Source organism: Oncorhynchus kisutch, unplaced genomic scaffold (assembly GCF_002021735.2).
Source record: "Oncorhynchus kisutch isolate 150728-3 unplaced genomic scaffold, Okis_V2 scaffold3051, whole genome shotgun sequence".
NCBI lineage: Eukaryota > Metazoa > Chordata > Actinopteri > Salmoniformes > Salmonidae > Oncorhynchus > Oncorhynchus kisutch.
The window spans coordinates 576,666-599,990 of NW_022264996.1; the positions used below are offsets into that span (position 1 = coordinate 576,666).

The following is a 23,325-nucleotide window of genomic DNA, read 5'->3' on the forward strand; positions in this document are numbered from 1 at the left end:
TCACTGCACACCCCTCTCTTCTCTTCAAACCAATGCAGAATAAATAATTTTAAATAATATTTTTTATACAGTAACCTACTATACTCAGGGTATGAGTAATAAGAATTGATCTTCAATAAACCAGTGAATAAGAGAACATTTTGACAAAATAAGCATAAACCTCATGTTTATACATAATGTACACAGTTACATGTACCACAAACAAAACACCACTGTCATTCAAAGAATTTGGCAATGTTTTTAATAGAAAATGTGATAACTAGGATTAATGTCCCCAGATGTGACGTTTTCTGCTTTCCTGTTTGCATTTTGTCTTGTTCAGGTTGATCGGTGGAGGAGGTGGTCTGGAAAATGGCTGACGGAGTTGATCACATCGACATCTACGCCGATGTTGAAGAGGATTTCAACCAGGTATGCAAACCGTTACGTTTGTTTAAATCCTGCACCGTTATAGACATGTTTTTGGTTTGCCCTATGATTTTTATTTGCTAAAATGTTTTTTGAAAGTTAAGCCGAGTTATCTGGCGTCCGATGAGACCTGCAAAGCGTTGCCTGTGTTAGTCGCAGCGTTTTTGAATTGCAACTACGCAATGACTTGTCAAATATTTTTTTTAAATAGTAACGTGGATGTTGTGTACCTTCTTAGTTTTATGTTTGTTGGCTAATGTATACATTTTGATAGGTAAATATGTTTCACTTTGCAAGCCAACGTGGTCGTTTCATTGTTAACGACAGTGTTGTACCGGAGGCGAAGTGGCGGGGAAGGCCTCCGCAACACAAAAACACCGTGGCCTGCTTTGTCGTCGTGCGCTAACATTATATTGGTATTCAACTACCTAGTTACACATTACCGGGTAACTGTTTGGCTAATAGCATTAAACAGTAGGGACTGTGCTAATAACGAGTTTAATTTTTATATATAATTAAAGTGTAGTTTCCCTCCGGTCGGCGACTGTTTAAAAGGTTGTTGCGATCTCGGCGTCACTCCCCCTGCTTGCTGGCTAGGCTGAAGTTAGCTCTTATGTTGATGTTAATCTTTTAATTTTTCTCAAAGCAAAAAAACATTTCAAGATACGATGTTGCACAATCATGAATGGTTTTGTTATTTTTTTCAATCAACTGCCTTTCTAAATCTGATATTTTTGTTTATTTACTGCATTTTTAATGCCAAATGGAAATGCTATTCAAATGTCACATGCGCCGAATACAACAATTGTAGACTTTACCGTGAAATGCTGAATACAACAATTGTAGACTTTACCGTGAAATGCTGAATACAACAATTGTAGACTTTACCGTGAAATGCTGAATACAACAATTGTAGACTTTACCGTGAAATGCTGAATACAACAATTGTGGACTTTACCGTGAAATGCTTCAGTACAAGCCCTTAACCCAGTATTGCAGTTCAAGAATAGTTAAGATGGAAATGCTATTCGTTTTGAGTTGAGTTGGATTCTCATTGATCAATCACAGGACTGATTTGTTCATTTACGTGGGGGATATTTGACCCAGTTCTCACAAAAAAAATGCAGATATCTCTATGGTTTCGCATGTCAGCTTTCTGCAAAGATTGCCAACTGCACTCTGATGCAGTGTGTGTAGACTGAAGTGTTGTGTATGCTGAGAGTTGGTCATACTTGGCCGAGTCTTTTTCAATGTGCATCTGCACTTTAAAGGGATATTTCCAAAAATGTTCAAAGTCATAATCTCCAGAGCAGTAGTCCATTTGTACCGAACAAATCTGCATATTGCAAACACTCATTTGGATGTTTTACTTATTCAAATTATGTTTTGTTGACTCAAAGCAAAGTACCCGTGTTTGTTAGGAACTCATTACAACGGGGACTGTCCAAAATATTACACGTTGGACTGAAAATACAACCAGCTCTAGGCAACAAACAGTTACTGTTGAAATGTTGGCTCGATAATATGGCTCACATTGTTTGCCTATTCAGATGTGTAATAATGACTGCATCTTTTGTATTTCATGTCCCGAATGTCACACATCGTTTTAACTGCAAAACAGCTAAGACTTCATTCTGCTCTCTGACCGTCACACGTGTCAAAGCAGGTTGTTGGGACTCGTTCCAGATCGTCTTTGTTGATATCATCGTTGATATCATCTGTAGGACCCAACATTGACATTAAGGAACAATCCCAGAGTTTTAAAGACATTCTGGAGCACAACTATTGATTGACTGACTGTGATGTAAGGTTGACCTATTGTGTTCTACCCCCCCCCCCCCCCCAGGAATCAGACTACCCTGCCCATGACCAGATAGACTTGTATGACGATGTTATCTCTCCTTCGGCCAATAATAACGGAGACGCACCTGAGGACCGGGACTACCTGGACAACCTACCCCCACCTGCTGGCTCCGAGGGGAACAAGAGCACCCCGCCCAACGTGGTTTACACGTACACTGGCAAGCGGATCGCCCTGTACATAGGCAATCTCACATGGGTAGGTTATGGGTTTGGATTAGAGCGTCTGCTGAATAACAAAGATGAATATAAACGGGCCAGTTACTCAGACCCAGATAAAAAGCGTGCTCAGTGGGTCTTTGAGGATCGCCCTGTACATAGGCAATCTCACATGTGTAGGTTATGGGTTTGGATTAGAGCGTCTGCTGAATAACAAAGACGAATATAAACGGGCCAGTTACTCGGACCCAGATGAAGCTTATCTCCGGAGATAAAAAGCGTGCTCGGTGAGTCTTTGAGGATCGCCATTGGAAGTGTTTTTTTAGTCCAGAGATGGGCTTAGTCGGGGTCAGGGAAACTAGCCCTTAATGTGCATCAATTATGTAATGGGTCTTGATGTGCCTCCCCTTTCCAGTGGACAACAGACGAAGATTTGACAGACGCCATTGGATCAATAGGCATTAAGGATCTGCTGGAGATCAAGTTCTTTGAGAACAGAGCCAACGGCCAGAGTAAAGGGTGAGCTTTCTCCTTGCCTTTCATGATCCCTCAGTACACACTGACACTCTGAACAGACAGGGTTTGAACTACGCACAGGTAGTTGTACGTTGATCTTCATTTATTCAATTATTTTAAAGAGAAAAACAGGAAAAAAATCCCCAAATAAAAGCCATAAGGAAGGAAAGAGATGATGACATGGTCCCGTTATGCCCTGGTGTGTCCCATTAGGTTTGCCCTGGTGTGTGTGGGCTCAGACACGTCCTCTAGGAAGCTACTGGACCTGCTGGCTAAACGGGAGCTCCACGGACAGAACCCCATTGTTACCCCCTGCAACAAACAGTCCCTCAGCCAGTTCGAGATGCAGTCTCGGAAAAGTAGGTGAACCTGCGTGCCTCCACACGGGGACGGGCAATTAGTGTTATAGAATAATAATTATAAATGAGTTATCTGGTTTTTCTGCATGGTTTAATGACAAGGTAGGTCTGATAACCTGGGAAGACCCAAATACACTGAAGCAGACCCAAATACGCTGCAGCAGACCCAGGTATTTGGGGCTTGAGTCTGCCTCTGCTGTCAATGCAGAAATGTTATAAAAATATTTTATACATTTGATTAATAACTACATTTATTTGAATAAATGCATTGGTTTAGTGAACTAATTAGATTTTTTTTTTGCGTTCGGAACTACCTAATTGGGTGAGCACAATGAGTTGGGGATTTGAATGTTCTCTCTGCCCTCTTCTTTCCCTTTATGCCCAGGTACATCGGGTGGGCAGATGTCCGGAGATGGGAAGGCGGGACCCCCCACCATGGGCCCCCGCGGTGGCTTCCCCATGGGCATGGGTAGGGGCCGAGGCCGCTTCCCCGGGCCTCCTGGTCCTGGAGGAGACCGCTTCCCTGGGCCCATCGGACCCGGAGGGCCCCCGCCTCACTTCCCAGGTGAGTACTCTTCCCACTCCAGCAGTCGGGTCGGTCCGTTCGCACGGCTCTCGGCTAAAACCAGGGTGTCTGCTGGTTCTTAAAAAGTCTGTCTTAAAATTGATTTTGTAAATCTTAAAGTATCTTAAATTCTGTTTTCAAAGGTCTTTAAAAAATGTGACCGAGATGACTACATTGTGCTACTGCTTAATGTTATATTGTGCTACTGCTTAATGTTATATTGTGCTACTGCTTAATTGTTGACACGCGGCAAAAACTCTAAAATTAACAATGGAACATCAAATAATACTGGAGGCCACTTTCAAGACGTTGGAGAGAGCTATCCAACCACATGTTCTGAAATGGACTTACTGTTAACCCATAAGGCAAAGCCCTGTCTAAGTGTTAGTGGAATTTCTAAATTCCTGTATGTTTTGTAGCCAAAACCAGATTCTCACTCATTCTAATTCATTAATGAGTTGTAAGTTCATTAATTATGCATGAAGTAGATTGAGACCAGTCTTAAAAGCCAAAGGTAACAGCGTTTATTTCAAGAGAGTACTAACCACATACACATATTTCCACAGGTTATAAACTGAAAATGACGTCAGCGTTTTCTAAACGTTCTATCTATTTCACAAGTAGAGGGGCCCTCTTGCTCTCGAGCCTTCGCGTTATCGGCACGAAGTCAAGGCCAGTCAGTATAAATCAACATTCTAGACAGTCTGGAGATGGGCCGTTCCTACCACCTGGAGATTGTACAAATGTATGAACTAAGGAACAGACCTTCATTGTTACCAAACTCCTGACTACATTATATACAATTGGGAATGGGAGCAAGAGAGAAAATTCACATGTACAGTACATTATAGCATTTGGACTAGTCAGTTCTGATTGGAATGTATACATAATTAGTCATTTCAACCATAATTTCCTCTAACACTAAGCCGGGGTGGGGTTCTACGAGGCTATATGGAATTGTTTTAAGAAGGCCAAGGATAATTTTACTATACTGATCAAAAAGAAAGGCAACAAGGCAAGAATTTCAGCTTATACCGAGTTACAGTTCATATAAGGGAAATCAGTCAATTGAAATATTAGGCTGTAATCTATGGATTTCACATGATTAGGTATCCGTTGGTAACAGATACCTAAACAAAATGCGCCTCGGGATCTCGCCATCGTTATCTCTGCATTCAAATTGCCATCGATTTTAAAATGCAATTGTGTTTGTTGTCCGTAGCTTATGCCTGCCCAGACCATAACCCACCGCCAACATGGGGCAATCTGTTCACAACGTTGACGTCAGCAAACTGCTCACCCTCACAAAGCCAAACACGTGTTCTGCGGTTGTGAGGCCGGTTGGACGTACTGCCAAATTCTCTAAAATGATGTTGAAGGTGGCTTATGGTAGAGAAATTAACTTTAAATTTTCTGGCAACAGCTCTGGTGGACATTAATGCAGTCAGCATGCCAATTGTTTTAAGAAGGTATTACCAAGGATTAATTGAGCTATTTTATGATATTTTTTAAGAAGGTATTACCAAGGATATTTTTTAAGAAGGTATTACCAAGGATATTTTTTAAGAAGGTATTACCAAGGATATTTTTTAAGAAGGTATTACCAAGGATATGTTTTAAGAAGGTATTACCAAGGATATTTTTTAAGAAGGTATTACCAAGGATATGTTTTAAGAAGGTATTACCAAGGATATGTTTTAAGAAGGTATTACCAAGGATATGTTTTAAGAAGGTATTACCAAGGATATGTTTTAAGAAGGTATTACCAAGGATATGTTTTAAGAAGGTATTACCAAGGATATGTTTTAAGAAGGTATTACCAAGGATATGTTTTAAGAAGGTATTACCAAGGATATGTTTTAAGAAGGTATTACCAAGGATATGTTTTAAGAAGGTATTACCAAGGATATGTTTTAAGAAGGTATTACCAAGGATATTTTTTAAGAAGGTATTACCAAGGATATTTTTAGCTATTTTATTATTATTTTTTTAATCTAAAATGTTTTGAACATTTGGCCGTACTGCTATTAGCCCATACAGTAGGACCGCCTCAGTAGGACCGCCTCAGTAGGACCGCCTCAGTAGGACCGCCTCAGTAGGACCGCCTCAGTAGGACCGCCTCAGGTTATTGTGAGTGTAACAATTCTATCTCAAATGTCAATATAGATGAAATAACACAACTTTACAGAGTATGTCATTGAGATGATGTCACAGCGGAGTGGGCCAATAATACCACTTTACAGAGTATGTCATTGAGATGATGTCACAGCGGAGTGGGCCAATAATACCACTTTACACAGTATGTCATTGAGATGATGTCACAGCGGAGTGGTCCAATTTTAATTTTTAATTTTACCTTTATTTAACCAGGCAAGTCAGTTAAGAACACATTCTTATTTTCAATGACGGCCTAGGAACAGTGGGTTAACTGCCTGTTCAGGGGCAGAACGACAGATTTGTACCTTGTCAGCTCAGGGGTTTGAACTTGCAACCTTCCGGTTACTAGTCCAACACTCTAACCACTAGGCTACCCTGCCGCCCCAGATGAAATGGTTAACTTATTCTATGTCTGTCTTGGAATAACAGCCAGTCCCAAAAAGACTACTTTGTACCATCATGGGCTCATTTCTGGAGGGGAATATTAGCAGCTGTGGCAGACCTCAAAATAACTATTAAATTGTGTTCAAAGTGGAGTTTAAAAAAGGTTGTTAGTCTTCAATTCAACTAAATGGAACCTGCAGATACCCTGAAAAACACTACAGAAAGGAAGCCTGTTTTAATTGGTTAAATTTAAACCGTGCCCTGATTTACAACCAATGAAATGGCTTCCTTTCTGGTGAACTGTTTCTGCTGTAAGCACTGTGAATGAATCTTCCACTGACAGCCAGGCCAGTACTGTTGGTGTTATGCACTGCATGGGCTGAACTGAAGATGGCTCCTCCTGTCTGGGTATTATCCTGTCTTCCACGTGACCATATGTGGAAAGGATTGGAAAGCACCAATCTACCATCTCTACACATTTAGTCTGTTTCATTACATCCTGACTCCTGTTCTCTGTCCCCTTGCTCTCAGAAGTTGAGTGAAGCACTTGGATTGTGTTAGGATGGGGGGGGGGGTATTATTCAACATTTGTTTTATCCAGTTTGCCCCCGTCTTAACCCCCCCCCCCCTTCAGATAATAATAATTTTAAAAAACAACAATTTTTGCTTTGGCAACTTCTTCCTGTGTTGCTAGCTGCGCTTCTGCCATTGGCCGGATGGCCAGTGTGGTCACAGCCTTGTTGTGATTGTGTTTTTCCTCCCACTAGGGTCGGGGATGAGGCCACCTGAACTCATTAACCATAGACACCAAGAAGGCCACCTGATGGATATGAATTTCAATTGCTTCCCGCCGGGACGTGATGGGAATTGGCGACCCAGAGGTGAAATGCCTCGACTCCTGTTGACAACAGTTCTAGGGTTGGCAAATCTTCCCCAAATCTTCCCAAAAATCCCAGATTTTCCAGAAATCCCAGCTGGAGGGTTTATGTAATTCTCAGGGAATTCGCTACAATGGAATCTTCCAACCTGGAATTTTTGGGAGTTTTGGTAATGTTTTGGATTTTTGCAACCCTTCATAGTGCTAATGTATTAAATAAGAATGATTACCCCCCCCCCCGCCCCTGCCACCTCTACCTCCTGCTTACATGTTCTCTTTCATTAAGGCCTGTCTGTCTATGGAGTCCTGCACTGACTGACTGACTGGCCAAGACTCTTTATTAAGGCCTGTCTGTCTATGGAGTCCTGGGCTGACTCTGACTGTCTGACCAAGCTTCTCCCCCCCCCCCCCCCCCCCCCCCACACACACTTTAAGTCCTGGGTTATTGATCATTGTCATAACTGTCAATCTTTATATGCTGTGTTGCTTGTTCTGTTTCTATTGGCTCTTCTGACAAGAGTGGCTGTCCAGCACTCTTGGAAGCTAGACAACACAATTATTATAGAAGGGGTGTCTTAGATGGCTGACCTCTTACCATCCGGACCAGTCAGTCCTGCCTGCTCCATACCAAGATGGTCTTTCCAGCCATCCAGGCCTGTCTGTCCTGATACTCGGCCAACTGGTTCTTGGCTTTCGTTGCTAATAGCTTGCAAAATGTATAATCTCGCTCAATATTGAATTTTAATTCACAGGACGCCTAGGGTGGGTTGCACCAACATGGTTTAAATTAATCTCAGATTAGAGCTAATCTAGGTTTATAATTAATCTGGGATTAGAGCTAATCTAGGTTTATAATTCATCTGGGATTAGAGCTAATCTAGGTTTATAATTCATCTGGGATTAGAGCTAATCTAGGTTTATAATAAATCAGATGTGTTGCACCACTTCATTTCAAATCTGGATCAGTAAATTCATGATTAACAGTTTTAAAATATGATCAGTGACATGTTACACCAATATGTGAGGTATTTTGTGAGTTGAAAGGAAGTAGCTAGCCTACTTGACAAATGAGGCCACAAAGTTGCTGTTTCGTTATAAATAAATAAAAACTATGTTAGAACTACTGTAAATCCATCGTGGTTCTGATTTGAAATAAAATCCGTTATTTGCCAGTACTAGACAGACAACTCATTTGTTAGCTACTGTAGCTAGCTATTTTATTTATTTTTGTCCCCCTTTTTGTGGTATCCAATTGGTTGTTAGTCTCCTATTGGTAGTTACAGTCTTGTCCCATCGCTGCAACTCCAGTATGGACTCGGGAGAGGCGAAGGTCGAGAGCCGTGCGTCCTCTGAAATACGACCCAACCAAGCCGCACTGCTTCTTGATACAATGCCCACTTAACCACCAATGTGTCTGAGGAAACACCGTACACCTGGCGACCGTGTCAGTGTGCACTGCGCCCGGCCCGCCTCAGGAGTCACTAGTGTGCGATGGGACAAAGACATCCCTGTCTGCCAAACCCTCCCCTAACCCAGACGACGCTGGGCCAAACCCTTCCCAATTGTACGCCACCCCATGGGTCTCCTGGTCGCGGCCGGCTGCGACAGAGCCTGGATTCGAACCCAGAATCTCTCATGGCACAGCTCGCGATGCAGTGCCTTAGACCACTGCGCCACTCGGGAGGCCCTAGCTAGTTTATAAACCAAGCTAGCTAGCATGCAATATTATGTATTATTGTCATTACTTAACGTTATTTAGCCACTTATTATTTGTCCGCTAGCCACCTGACCATGGCAAGTCAAATAAGTTCAAATATATCAGTTTATTAAATTGTATTTATTTATTTATTGTCGGAGCTGATGGAGGCATTTAGTAAAGTACTGGAGGATAAAAATACTGACAACACAACTGTCAAAAAGAAGGGAGACACCTGGGCCATTTCAGATTTAATGGATCGACACGGATTAAAGAGAAGAGGGACCCAAATCGGGTGAGCGCGTGCTGGGGGAATTAATCATTTTAACAAGAGAAAGCCAAAAAGGATGCGGCAGAAGACAGGCGGGGTCTCTTTCAGACCAGAGGGTGGGTCTCCGATCACCCAGAAGATATGCGAGATGATTCCCCAGCAGTTTGCCCCTCTCCACAACTCCTATTATGATGATGGACAACTCCACCCACCAATATTTAGTAAGCATAAATAACTGGTAAATATGAATACCTATAATGCATGTTAAAATGAAGGTTAATGCTACTTCACTACAATGTTACTGTTATCAGGCCCGTTACAGCAGGTTCCATAACATCATCATTCGTACCAAGGCTGGGCATATCACAAGCCCCAATTCAATTGTTGTACAATTTGGGAACGTACAAAGCCTGTTAATAATTAGTTAATTATTATAAATCTCAACATGATTCAAACTGTCTCTTATTCTCTGACGAACTCTGTCGTTTTGTATCTAGGTTTAAAGTGAACATAGAATAGAGGAAGGATTTAATTTAACTAGGATTCATTAAACTAGGTTTAATTTCACTAGGATTAAATTGAACTAGAATTCCTTTAAAACTAGGTTTAAAATTTGGTGCAAAATGTGGTGCAACAAGATGATTTAACCCAGTTTAAGAGTTGATGCAGCCCACCCCTTGTGTCAAACAGAGATGTGAATGTGGTCCTTCACGTTGTACAACGTCAGTATTCACAGCTTGTGTTGCCTTCTCAGCTTGAACTTTGATCCCACTAAGTCAAGGTGGCCTCCAAGGCAGGGACTTAAACATACAGGATCACACATTTTAGCATTTTTCATATCTTCTCACCAACACGTCAAGCAACTTAAAATGTCACAATTCCTATCCAGAAGTCATCAAACCCAAGCGAAGACATTTTCTGCAGTACTTGAGTTCCCTGTTCGTGGTCTCTGGATTCCAAGAACTGCTCTGCGCCGTCTACTGACACTGGGAACGTCTCGGCGCCGTCTACTGACACTGGGAACGTTTCGGCGCCGTCTACTGACACTGGGAACGTCTCGGCGCCGTCTACTGACACTGGGAACGTCTCGGCGCCGTCTACTGACACTGGGAACGTCTCGGCGCCGTCTACTGACACTGGGAACGTCTCGGCGCCGTCTACTGACACTGGGAACGTCTCGGCGCCGTCTACTGACACTGGGAACGTCTCGGCGCCGTCTACTGACACTGGGAACGTCTCGGCGCCGTCTACTGACACTGGGAACGTCTCGGCGCCGTCTACTGGGTCACCACAATGCTTTAATTTGCTTTCAAACAGTTGGTAGTGAATCCAAACTCAAGAAGGTTCTGTTTTGTGTTTCTGTGTTCCAGGTGGTATGCAGGGCCCACCTCGACCCCCTCCTGGACCACTAGGTCCCCCTGGACCCCTAGGCCCCCCTCCCCCAGGACAGGGCCTCCCCCCTCCCATGCAAGGCCCCCCCAACCGTGGCGACCGCCCCCCACCCCCGGTCATGTTCCCCGGCCAGTTCGGCCAGCCCCCCATGGGTCCTCTCCCCCCTGGCCCTCCCCCACACGGCTTCGGCCCTCCTCCCGGCCCCCCACCTCCCCAACAGGGCCCTCCACCCCCGGGTCATTTCCCTCCTCGCCCCCCCGGGCCCCTTGGACCACCTCTGGCCCTCGCTCCCCCACCACACATGACTGGGCCCCGACCTGGAGGCCCCCCACCGGCTCCCCATGTCAACCCAGCGTTCTTCCCTCCTCCTGGGGGTCCTAACAACATGGGGGGCCCTCCTGGAGGAGACGGCAGGGGCCCCAACGGGCCCAACGACCCCTATGGACGGCCACCTCCGTATGACCGGGGAGACTTCGGCCCCGCCGGCAGGTAATATAACCCAACAGGATCATGACATCACGTATTGCCAGTTCTACAGAAAGTCAGTTTCCCTCTTCTTCGGTTCTGTTCCAACCTCCTTTACTCTACTCTAGATGATGGTTTGTGTTGGAAGAAAACTGATCTATTGAATGACGAATACTGCCAGTTTTAGTCTTGAGTTTATTTCAGTATGTAGAACAGCTGTGGTAGAAGCAACACCAGGACATCATCCAACACCTTGTTTTATAGCGCTGTCAGGTTCCCTTAGCAACAGTCCGTCATCGTTTGTGTGGGGTGCGTCTTTTAAAGGGGGGGTCTTTTTTTTAACTTTAGTATTTTGACTACGAAGCGTGGTTTCTTTAGTGACCCTCCTGAAATCTCCCTTCCTCCATCCACCCTTCCTTCCCTCCCTCCCTCCTCTGGCTGCCTACAGTAACCAGCGTCCCCCGCTAATCTGTGAGTTTGACCTCAGGGCCCCCCTGCCCCGCGGCTGCCCAGACCCCTGGATTAACGAGGGTTTGGTCGATCTGAAAAATGGCGGCCAGCACTTGCACAATGCGAGTGACCCAGGGTTAGTAGAAATACTGCCAGACCCGCTGAACGAACATTAGGAACTAGCTTCCCCTGTAATGACCTGGTGCCTGGCTTTGTTGAATTTTGAGAGTGGATGCTTGTTGTGGTTGATGGATTGGCCGAGCTATGATTTTGATAAGCGTTAGTAAACTGTGTGGTGTGTGTGTGTGTGTTGTGTGTTTCCTTAGATTAGCTAGTTATCACTGGTGTTAATTCCCACAGGCTTGGATAACGTGGTTTGCGTCTGCTGTGTCGTTTTAGCTGTCCATTAACTGTGTGTTTCCTTGACTCATCTGATTGTCTCACCCCTCTGTTTTCTCAATCTCTCTTGCTCTTGATCAATTTCTCCATTTCGCGCGACCTCGAAAAATTCATTGGCGGAGAACAGTCATGGTCCCTCCCCTCTGACCTTCTCCTCCAATGACTTTTGAGAAGGCGAGGAGTTAGGAAAGACTAATGGAAAAAAAATAGCTTTTCCTTCCTCTAAAACGTCCTCTTTCCTGTATCTAGTGGTTCTGAGTTTGTCGTTGAGTTTGAGGACTTTTTAAAAAGATATTGACGCTGTCTCCTTCCTGCTTGTCTCTGTCCCAGGGAGATGGAGTCGGCGCGGACACCGCTGAGCGAGGCAGAGTTTGAGGAGATCATGAACCGGAACCGAGCCATCTCCAGTAGTGCCATCTCTAGGGCGGTGTCAGATGCTAGCGCTGGTATGGATCATGCCCTAAACACACACCTCACAAATACTACAACACACTCTACCGAGGGGCTGAATACACACACACACACCTCACAAATACTACAACACACTCTACCTTGGGGCTGAATACACACACACACACACATACACACCTCACAAATACTACAACACACTCTACCGTGGGGCTGAATATACACACACACACCTCACAAATACTACAACTCACTCTACCGAGGGGCTGAATACACACACACACACACACCTCACAAATACTACAACACACTCTACCGTGGGGCTGAATACACACACACACACACACCTCACAAATACTACAACACACTCTACCGAGGGGCTGAATACACACACACACACACACACCTCACAAATACTACAACACACTCTACCGAGGGGCTGAATACACACACACACACACACCTCACAAATACTACAACACACTCTACCGAGGGGCTGAATACACACACACACACACACCTCACAAATACTACAACACACTCTACCGAGGGGCTGAACACACACACACACACACACACCTCACAAATACTACAACACACTCTACCGTGGGGCTGAATACACACACACACACACACACATTTTTATCTATGTGCTGCTTGTAGATTGTATTGCGTACTTTCACAAGTGACCCTTATCTAAGTGTCTGAGCTGTACCATGTGGTGTTAATGTCTCCCTCTCTCCATCAGCTGACTACGGCAGTGCCATAGAGACTCTGGTGACAGCCATCTCTCTGATCAAGCAGTCCAAGGTCTCTGCTGACGACCGTTGTAAAGTCCTCATCAGCTCTCTACAGGACTGTCTCCACGGCATCGAGAACAAGTCCTACGGCTCTGCCTCCAGGTAAATACAACCTCTTCCTCATTCTGCTGTGGTTCCTGTCAGGGAGGGGGGGCAGTTCCATTTCAATGCAGGCAGTACCATGTAAATGCAGGGGGGGGGGGGGGGGGGGGAGTACCATTTCAATTCGGGGGGGGGCAGTTCCATTTCAATTCAGGGAGCACACAGTAATTAAAATTCTTCTTGAGTTTTAATATGATTTACTTTCTGAATTGACTGGAATTATAAGGGAATGAACTGATTTGACTCCAACCCTGGTTGTTATAACAGACAACTGAGAGAAGTGAATGAATTGAAGGTGTCGGATAATTCAGGATGATGTTCGGTACCTGCTAAGTCATTGTGCTTATATTCCTGTGCTATTCTGTTCTTATTGACTGGGAATGGTTGTGATGTTTTTACCAACTGTAGTTGAATGCACTTATTATAAAACAGTCTGGGTAATATTGTCTCAAATGTAATTGATTGACAGATCGAAGTGTTACTGACAGTTGTATTGGTGACGTCATTGTTTATGAAATTATTGATGGTTTTGGCCGATGGACAGACCTGCTTTGGCGGTTGGTTAAGAGTTTGATGTATGAATGTAAGTTCTGCCCCTAAAAGACGCGAGAGGTCGAGGGAGCGTGACCACAGCCGATCCCGGGAGAAGAGCCGGCGCCACAAGTCCCGTAGCCGCGACCGCCATGAGGACTACTACCGCGAACGCAGCCGGGAGAGAGAACGGCACCGCGGGGACAGAGAACGAGAACGTGAAAGAGACCGTGAGAGGGAGTACCGACATCGTTAGCGGAGGTGTGTATTTCCCGTTCAAACTCCTTACCCGTAACCATGTCACCACTCTTCTCCCTCAGCTTAATGCAGGCCAGGGGCCAGGTCGCTACGGCCCAGAACAAGAGGCCCCGAGCGGGACGCGCCCTGCGGAGCCCGACGGTAGGTGGAGGTGGTAGGTAAAGGCCTTGTTCCATCAGTCATTATTGTAGTCTTGACCAGAACTGACTCATTGCTGCCATGTGTGTAAATATATATTGTTTGTCTAAAACTTGTTGTAGGTTTTTGACTGTGTTGTTTACTTTCATCCTTTGAACATTGACTGTGTCGTCATGCTTCTACTGCATGAGTGTGTGTTGTAGGGGGTGTTTTATATGGAAGCCCTGGTAAGCTTGAAAATATTTGAAATCTCTTTAAGTTGGAAAAAGTACTTTATGACAAATGATCAACACCTGTGAAAGGTTGTAAAAAATACACCAATTGTTTATTGAAGGGTTTCTTTGACACCTGATGCCACAATGTGCCAAGAAATGATTAGTCTACATTTTGCAGGGGTCAAAGGTTGAACTCTGTGATGGTACAACTTAAGAGGGTTGGTTGTATGAGATGTTTTGTAGGCCACCAAATGATGACCAAAACTGTAGGTGGTTCTGACTCTTGCTAACCTGAGGTAATGGTTTACATGCAAATTGAAATGTCTAAACTATTTTAAAACTACTCTCAGCTCTCTAATATAAGCCAAAGTATGGTTTTGGGGGTTAAATAATGGAAAGGGTTTTGGTATATCGTCTGTGAACTTGACACATATCTGTGCCATATTTGTATTTTTATCACGCTGAAATTGATGGTCTTGAAGAAAAATAATTTTTGTTAATGTTTTTGTATAATTAATGACATTAATATCAAGCTGGTAAAATGTTTTGTCTATATAAATTTATAGGCAAATAGTTATCTGGTCATACTCCCTTAACAGTCTACAGGAATGTGGTAACTAGGTAACTAGCCCGCTATGTCTCCTGTAGCGTAGTTGGTCTTCACTCTAAAGCCCCGGTTTTTGTACCTCAGACCATTTTGAGTGTTGCTACTGCTTTTGGTGCTGTTAACATTAGATGAACACAGTTTTTACCTTTTTACATATATCATTTCTGTATGTGCCATTTTTTTTTTTTTGCGTTTTTTCCATAACATTGAAGGATTGATTTCCCAAAAAATTATGGGCTCGGGTTTTTTTAATCCATTTTGTGTACCTTGATGGTAACATGGGGTTATATATTATATATACATACTTCATGACAGTGTAGGGCCCTATAAAATCCACGTTGTGGAGAATGTGGACAGAACCACAGTGTAGGGCCCTATAAAATCCACGTTGTGGAGAATGTGGACAGAACCACAGTGTAGGGCCCTATAAAATCCACGTTGTGGAGAATGTGGACAGAACCCAGACATCAAAACGGAATGACTCAATATTCAATAATGTTAGTAGGAAGTCGACGAAATGTGTCGAGGCTAGTGGGGCGTCGAGGCTAGTGGGGCGTCGAGGCTAGTGGGGCGTCGAGGCTAGTGGGGCGTCGAGGCTAGTGGGGCGTCGAGGCTGGTGGGGCGTCGACTAAATGGGTCGAGGCCGGTGGGGCGTCGACTAAATGGGTCGAGGCCGGTGGGGTGTCGACTAAATGGGTCCAAGATCATCATCATAAAATATGAATGAAATGCATCAGTGAGTCTTATTTTTCTTTAACTTTCTGAAGAGGAAACGTCAGTGTCTGGTGTGTCCGCGACTGTCCACCACTTTGTTAAGCCGTTAGCGATGATGCTAATATAATGACGACAGTCTTCTGGTAGATGGAAAGATTTTCCCCAAAACCATTCTCAGTTAAACACAGGCTTCTCTGTCGTTAATATTTACTTGGCAGAATGGTATCGTGATTATTTGCATAAATCCACTGGCCATTTGTTTAGCAAACTCTGCAATCACATGAGTGCTGCAGAAACATCACTCACCAAACAGTGACGCTCGCTGGTGCACAGTTGAATTAAAGGGTAACTACACCCAAACATGTCATTTCTGCTCTCCTGTTTAAACACGGTTGTGCACTTAGAACATCCAATGTTTATTTGTTATATATAAATGGAATTGGGGGACATTTTCAATTGATTTTATAGGGCCCTGGCAATGTCTGTTTGCGTGTAAATTTGAGGTCAATTTGATTACTTTTCTTCCCTTAATTACTGGGCTTCACAATGTGCTGATCCTGTAAACGAATAAGAAAACCATAAAATATTTTTACCAGAGGTACAGTACTTGAAAAGATGCTGATAATATCAATCAATATAGGTACAGTACTTATCTGATATTTCAATGAGGACTAAAGAATCATCACTATTGTCCACAATTCAACGGCAGCCATTTTGTTAATGTGGATATTTTATGTTTCTAATGGTACACCTCATTTGAAGTGGATCTCAAGATTTTACTGTCGGTTGTCTTGTTTTTTAGTCTGTAGTTTGAAACAGACAGCCAGACAATTTTGACTTGGTACCAAATATCTTGTAGGAATTGAACGTCAATGGGTGTGTCACTGAAATGATGTAGTCAAGAAAAGAATTGTGGTGTTTGTCCTATTTTTAAATGGGTTGATGGTCACTCAAATTTAATGTTGGCGTTTTGTAAATCCCAGTAGTGATTTTGAATGTATACCCCAACATCTGATTGTGTTACCGGTAACTGATATATATTATTTTATATTGAATTGGTTAGTTTGCTGAGTAGTGACTCCATGCTTGCATTAAATTGGATAACTCCTTTAAATGTACATGTTGATTTAAGTAACTTCTCTGACCCCCCTTTTTTTAAATGGAAATAGCATTTTGTTAAACTATTCATATAAACATAAGACTTTTTTAAATAATACAACTGACAAAATCAATCTACAAAATATATAAAGTTTTGGTCATTACTTTTAAATGACAAGGAAACAAAGTAATGAGAGGTTACTTTATTATCCTGTACTCTTATTGGTCTCACGTCATGGTGAAGGAAATGCTTTCATCTATGCTCACTACGTGTCAATCTATGTTCACAGATCCTCAACATTTGTTTCATTTAGCGTTGGGATCATATGTGCCCACTTACAGGGAAGAAATGACTAGCTATTTTTCCAATTTTGTCTATAGGTGTCAGTGATGTTTTGCAGGCATGGAGAAAGCAGCCCTGATTTCCTGATAACATATTTCTACGTCTGTTTTAACTGTCTCTCTCTCTCTCTCTCGCTGGTGTGTTCATCCTTCACAACTACACATCATGTGGTTCCTAAAACACTCATTGGTGTCCACACCATCTCAAGAAGGTTCATTTTGACGACTGTTCAACCACCTTAAACTCGTTCAATGTCTCCTGCAAAAATAGACTGCAGGAAGTTAGTACCAAAAACAGCAACTGGTCCCATTCTTTAATCCATTAGTTATAATTATAATTGTTAGCGTTTTGAGAACATGTCTTGGTGATGCTGTGGACCCTTTGAGATGCTCAATGGATCTGAAATGATTGTGCGGAGGGTGATGGGACATCTGTTCAATGAAATGTTGGTCGTATTAACTTTTTTAAAAATGTGATATTGCCAACTATGCACCATGTAAATTCACTAATTGAGCAAAACCTGGCTTCAATTTGATTTAAAAATGATATTGATAAACAATTAAACTAATAATTACTACTAGGCTGTTAACTATAGTTGTATTTTTTTTTTTTTGTGTAAATTGTCATTGACAACCAAAACATACAGAATATTCCTTTTACCTGGTGTATGAGTTTGAAACTGTCTGGGGGTGATCTATGAACTGAAATATTAATGAATGGTTATGTGGTTTACAATTCCAATGACTTGTCAGTGTAATGTTGATCCTGTGCATGCCAGGCTCTGGCTTTGTGAGTTGTTTCAGACTACTGATATATGTATGTAGGGATAAGAGTGTGTTTTTCTACATTTATCCTGATGTAATAATACCATTCCTCTGGAGATCTGACCATGTTAGTCCTCTGCTTCTCCCAGTGCTCCGGGCACAGTTTTATTCCCCCCCCCCCAATGTTATCAAATTGGATTTCACCTATCGGATAGGTTTAAACGCATAGCTGTAGAATGACTAGAACGAGGGTCTGCATTCAAGTCAATGACTCGTCTGTTCTATTTATTATTTCTATGCGCTTTTTAAATCCTATCCAATAGGTAAAATCTGCGTTAACATTTGGGGAGAACTATACCCTCGTCACCTCTGACTAGGGGACCGATTCCCCCAAAACTGTCCGCTAACACCTTTTTGGTTTTATGGACTTGTTGAAAATCTGAGAGGATTTGATAGGTGGAATTCTCACATTTACTTCCACCTATCAGAGGACAAGGTAGACTTAATACCATATTGTGTCCATCTGTGACATCCTCTAAAGATATTGAGAAGTGCGTACGGTCTAGGGGTTGGGATTGAGCGTTCTGTCGATACCATCTTCTGCCCATGCACTTTCAGATTAGATTATAAAATGTTCTGTGAGCACCCGTAAACAGGTTTATCCAATCCACACAAATTGATTGTAAACCTTCTCTGAAATGAGTTGAGTACTTAGTGCATGACACATTTGAAGACATTCTAAATTCAGATCTCAACAGTATAGCAGGATCAGTAATTGTGGGCACTACATTGTTCTTACTCACTGTAATGTGGAATCACTCTCTTGACAAGTTGACTACCATTAGAAAGAGCAGTACCTGCATGTATTTGTTTCGTGTCCTCTGTGTGTGTGTGTGCTGTAAAATTAGAGGGGATATGACACAAACAACAAACTGTATATTGTTGGGCTGCCCCAAACCAAACTCCACCCTTCGTTTTCACACATTTCAGCCTACGGAAGAGGACAGGGACGAGGACGCCTCTTCACAACCAGCAGGCCCTACATCAGGATCGCCTTGTCAACTAGTCCCCCCCCCCCCCCTCTGTCTGTGTCTCCATGGTTACCAGGGGACTGACTACCTGGGAATCGCTCACAGCTGTGTAAGGCTATAAGTAGTGTTCTTTAAAATCATTCTCATGGTATAAAAAAAAACTACTCAACAGCTATTTTTATTTTACTGAAATTTTATTTGATGTGAACGAAAAAATTATTACCTACCTGTGTTGACAGGCTTCTTTCAAGCTTTGCGAAAATAACAAATGACTACATTTGCCTGCTCTATTCCAAAACGGACAACTTTTGACTGCTATAATGTGTACATTTTGTCAGGTTAAGAGCTGATTTTTACAGGGAGGTTTTTTTGTTGGTTTTTCGTCTTCATTTCCTCTCGTGCCCCTCCCTACTTTTCTCGTTAGGATAATGTTTGTAAATGTCTCTGCTTTGAATATTAAAATAGATTCTGTGTTGTAATAAACTTGTTTACTGGGGTTTTGACACTTAATAATAATTTACATGTGTATGTTTTTCCCTGCATACATTTTTCATGTTGAATTTGACGAAATAGTTATTTTAAATTTACTCTCACTTAAGTTGCAAAGTTGTGCTGTTATTGACCAAATGAAGCACGGTTGACCAAAAAATTGTATTTGTCCCGATGCCCAGAATTAGTGAATTTAGCGTTAACTACTTATGCATTGAATGATCATGTGACAGATATTTTAATCTTTGACTTATCAGTTTGTTCTAAAAGTTCTACTTAAAATGTAGCTACTTGTTGACAAACGTTTGTTTTTAGTCTCAGTATACTTCTGTTTGCCATTTGAATTCCAAAGGTGAAAATCCATGTCTTTTGCTAAGTGATTTTAGAGGTATTCAGGACTTGATTATACTTGGAAAAAACTATATTTTTTTTTTCTTGATTTTCATTTTTTTTTTTTTTATGTTACCAGGAAGTACATTCCAAGGGTTCATTACTCTAATATTATTGACACAAGTAGAACAAAATTATTGACTTATATGGAATTATTTTAGTGATAGATCAACCTTCACAGATCTGGACAATACGACTACTGTGAACCGAATTGGTCTCTTATCTGCAAACTTGTGCTCTGATTGGCTGGCTGATGTACTGCACTGATTTCTTATTGAGTTGCTTATATCCCACTGGTTTAGGCCAGTGAGGGTTGTAGCCTGGTCCCAGATCTGTATATACTACTTCTTATTGAGTTCCTTGTCCCACTGGTTTAGGCCAGTGAGGGTTGTAGCCTGGTCCCAGATCTGTATATACTACTTCTTATTGAGTTGCTTATCCCACTGGTTTAGGCCAGTGAGGGTTGTAGCCTGGTCCCAGATCTGTATATACTTTGGCAGAGTCTTGACTCATTGTCTTGTCAACATTGAATAGCAATAACAATGCTAGACTAGTTGGCTAAAACGCATACAGACCTGAGTGGTATACTACAAAGCAGGACCAATGTGTTAGCCAGATAATTTGCTTAAATAATTTTTTGGGGGGGAAAGAAGCTTGACTCCATAAGCAAAAATGCATATCTAAGTTCGGCTTTTCTTAATGAGCCAGAAAATCACATGGTTATCAAAGTTAGCTGGCTAATGCATTGGTCCTGTTTTGTAGGATCCCCTTCTGGGACCAGGCCATGGGGCTGGGTATAGTTGATTACAGTAGTAATGAGGGTCTGGGACAAGGCTGAGGGGCTGGGTGTAGTAAATGGTTGATTACAGTAGTAATGAGGGTCTGGGACAAGGCTGAGAGGCTGGGTGTAGTAAATGGTTGATTACAGTAGTAATGGGGGTCTGGGACTGAGCCAAGGGGCTAGGTGTAGTAAATGAATTGGGATTACAGTAGTGAGGGTCTGGGACAAGGCTGAGGGGCTGGGTGTTATAAATGGGGATTACAGGAGTGAGGGTCTGGGTGTTGTAAATGGATGGGGAATTACAGTAGTGAGGGTCTGGGACATGGCTGAGTGGCTGGGTGTAGTAAATGGATGGGGATTACAGTAGTGAGGGTCTGGGTATTGTAAATGGATGGGGATTACAGTAGTGAGGGTCTGGGTGTTGTAAATGGATGGGGATTACAGTAGTGAGGGTCTGGGACAAGGCTGAGTGGCTGGGTGTAGTAAATGGATGGGGATTACAGTAGTGAGGGTCTGGGACAAGGCTGAGGGGCTGGGTAATTGTAAATGGATGGGGATTACAGTAGTGAGGGTCTGGGTGTTGTAAATGGATGGGGAATTACACTAGTGAGGGTCTGGGACAAGGCTGAGGGGCTGGGTGTAGTAAATGGATGGGGGAATTACAGTAACGAGTATTCAAGTGAGGTGTCCATTTTGTAAAGCATGAGAGCACAATCCTTCCCTGGCTTCTCAGGGTCTGTCCACTGACTGGTCTGCCAGATTAAAATAACTGATATTGATGCCTGTTTTAAGGCGGTAAAACCTACCTCCTCTACTCCTATGTATTTTCTAAATGGCGCTGATAGACATTAGTGGTGCTCTCCTGCTTGCATTGTGTTGACACTCTAAAGATAGATATTTAGGTGGTTATTGTGGCTAGAATCATTCACTGAAACGAATGCTCCAGTCAACTAAACATATATTTTTATTTGAATTTTATTGGTTAGACATTATTGGTTAGACATTACATCCAACTATTGGCACATAAATATCTCCAAGTTTTTATCAATATTGCCCACTAGCTACAACGAGCATTTTGAGGACTTAACAATGTGTTTGACATGGAATGTTATTGAATGGAACCTTTAGTGAAGTTCACCTTCAGGTAAAGTTCGCATGACAGACACTTCGTTTTTTTATACGTGGAACTTTTGTATTGCATTTTATTGTATAAATGCACTGAGATATTGAATATGGTGTAAAGCATTCATAATGCTCTATGTAGCTAGTATACCATGTTTATTGTGCTAATGGACAGGTTATCAATGCTTTGTTACCTATTCGCAGATCATTACGAATAGCTTTCCAGCCCCAACGTCTTTTCAAACCGGTTGAATATTTGAGTGGAGCTGGTTTGATACGTCAATACTGTACATATATACGCAGTCGACAAGTGTTACTCATGCTCAATTAGTGTTGTCATTTTGTACATATAATAATGCATCCATTTTAGATATTACCTTCAAATACTTTTTACAATCAGATCCAGAGTTTTACCTGATCAATTTCTCTCTCAGACGTGTTCAGGAAATGGAACTTTTTTTAAAGGTGCACTGTCTTGTTTTGAGTGGTTTCAATAAACTAGTTTCCTCCGTCTTTGATGTCGGGTCTCCGTGAACCATTAGGCCAAATGTTACTGTTCCTGACATTGCTGATTTGGCTTCATCAAATGTCCACTTAATCAATAGAATGCAATGTATAAAGGCTGGAATAAGACCGGAGGATATTACTGAGGTCTGTAGTTTTTCTGTTTTGTGAAAATATTATAACGGTCTAATTTACTCAAACTTAAAACCATGTTTTTTTTCTCAGGTAGGATTCACACGATAAAAAATGGGAAACTAGTTATTTTCTTTATTTATATATTTACTCATAGTTACACTTACACCAAATGCTGAATTGTACAGTAGGCTGTAGTTCTTTTTGCCCTGATTTAATTTACAGCTCCATGACATTCACCCGAAGGTAAGTCGTCGGTTCCAGATCCATGAAGAATGACGGATGCAAATTTTCTGAAATAGTTGCTATTCAATATACTTAATGTATTCCTCTTCGCGTTATAGCAAAGTAAGGAAATCATTAAAGTGATGGAACTACAATTACATGGATAATTGTTATCAAATATACAAGATAAATGTCTCAATCAGACAGGATTGATTATTGCATTATTACACTGCAGACTAAAACACTGTCGATGTGTGTTTATTTCAGGTTATATTGCTATTTTAATTATATGATTTATTAGACTATTTGCTGTAAGAAAAAAGGCAGTAGGTTCTCTGAGTTTGTACCACCTTGTGCCTTCTCAAAAAATAAAATAATCGAAACTACATTGTGACTCCATTTATTCTGTTTAATTGTTAAAATATGAGGCTTTTTGGATATATTTATCCAAATTGCAACGATCGCAAACAAGTCAATAGCTGATCAAGACCTTGTGTAAAGCAGTTGGTGTTGGCGAAAGGCCAGCAGGCAGGTGGTAATCTGGTGGTTTCATTTTTGCAAACGACTCGATATCGCCATCTGCCGGCCTTTGGGCTACAGTTGGTGAGAAATGCTTATAAAAACAACTAGTCCGAAGCCTTGGCTCACACATGTTTATTAATTTCAGTAGCCGATGTGGTATTATGTATAAACGGCCTAGCTTCGATGATCACTT

At 42.2% G+C, this 23,325-nt stretch overlaps 1 protein-coding gene across 8 annotated transcripts; it reads left to right on the forward strand.

Moving 5' to 3' along the window:
- The first annotated feature begins 282 nt into the window (after positions 1–282).
- LOC109884570 (cleavage and polyadenylation specificity factor subunit 6) lies at positions 283–22,996 on the forward strand. Of its 8 annotated transcripts, none has more exons than XM_031820103.1 (12): positions 283–411; positions 2,255–2,467; positions 2,843–2,946; positions 3,157–3,302; positions 3,682–3,867; positions 7,176–7,289; positions 10,623–11,133; positions 11,558–11,695; positions 12,289–12,404; positions 13,115–13,268; positions 13,857–14,060; positions 18,927–22,996. In XM_031820103.1, the coding sequence occupies exons 1-11, from the start codon at positions 352–354 to the stop codon at positions 14,053–14,055; spliced, it is 1,941 nt and encodes a 646-aa protein (XP_031675963.1). In that variant the 5' UTR covers positions 283–351; the 3' UTR covers positions 14,056–14,060; positions 18,927–22,996. The 8 variants fall into 8 exon arrangements, with proteins under 8 accessions (XP_031675963.1, XP_031675965.1, XP_031675964.1 ...); XM_031820105.1 differs by having other exon boundaries at positions 13,872–14,060; XM_031820104.1 differs by having other exon boundaries at positions 3,688–3,867.
- The last annotated feature ends 329 nt before the right edge of the window (positions 22,997–23,325 follow it).

Coding starts and splice junctions, on each gene's coding strand:
- LOC109884570 (XM_031820103.1), top strand. CDS start 352: ATGGCTGACGGAGTTGATCACATCGACATCTACGCCGATGTTGAAGAG. Junction 2,947..3,156: donor GCCAACGGCCAGAGTAAAGG/GTGAGCTTTCTC, acceptor GTGTCCCATTAG/GTTTGCCCTGGTGTGTGTGG. Junction 11,134..11,557: donor GACTTCGGCCCCGCCGGCAG/GTAATATAACCC, acceptor GGCTGCCTACAG/TAACCAGCGTCCCCCGCTAA.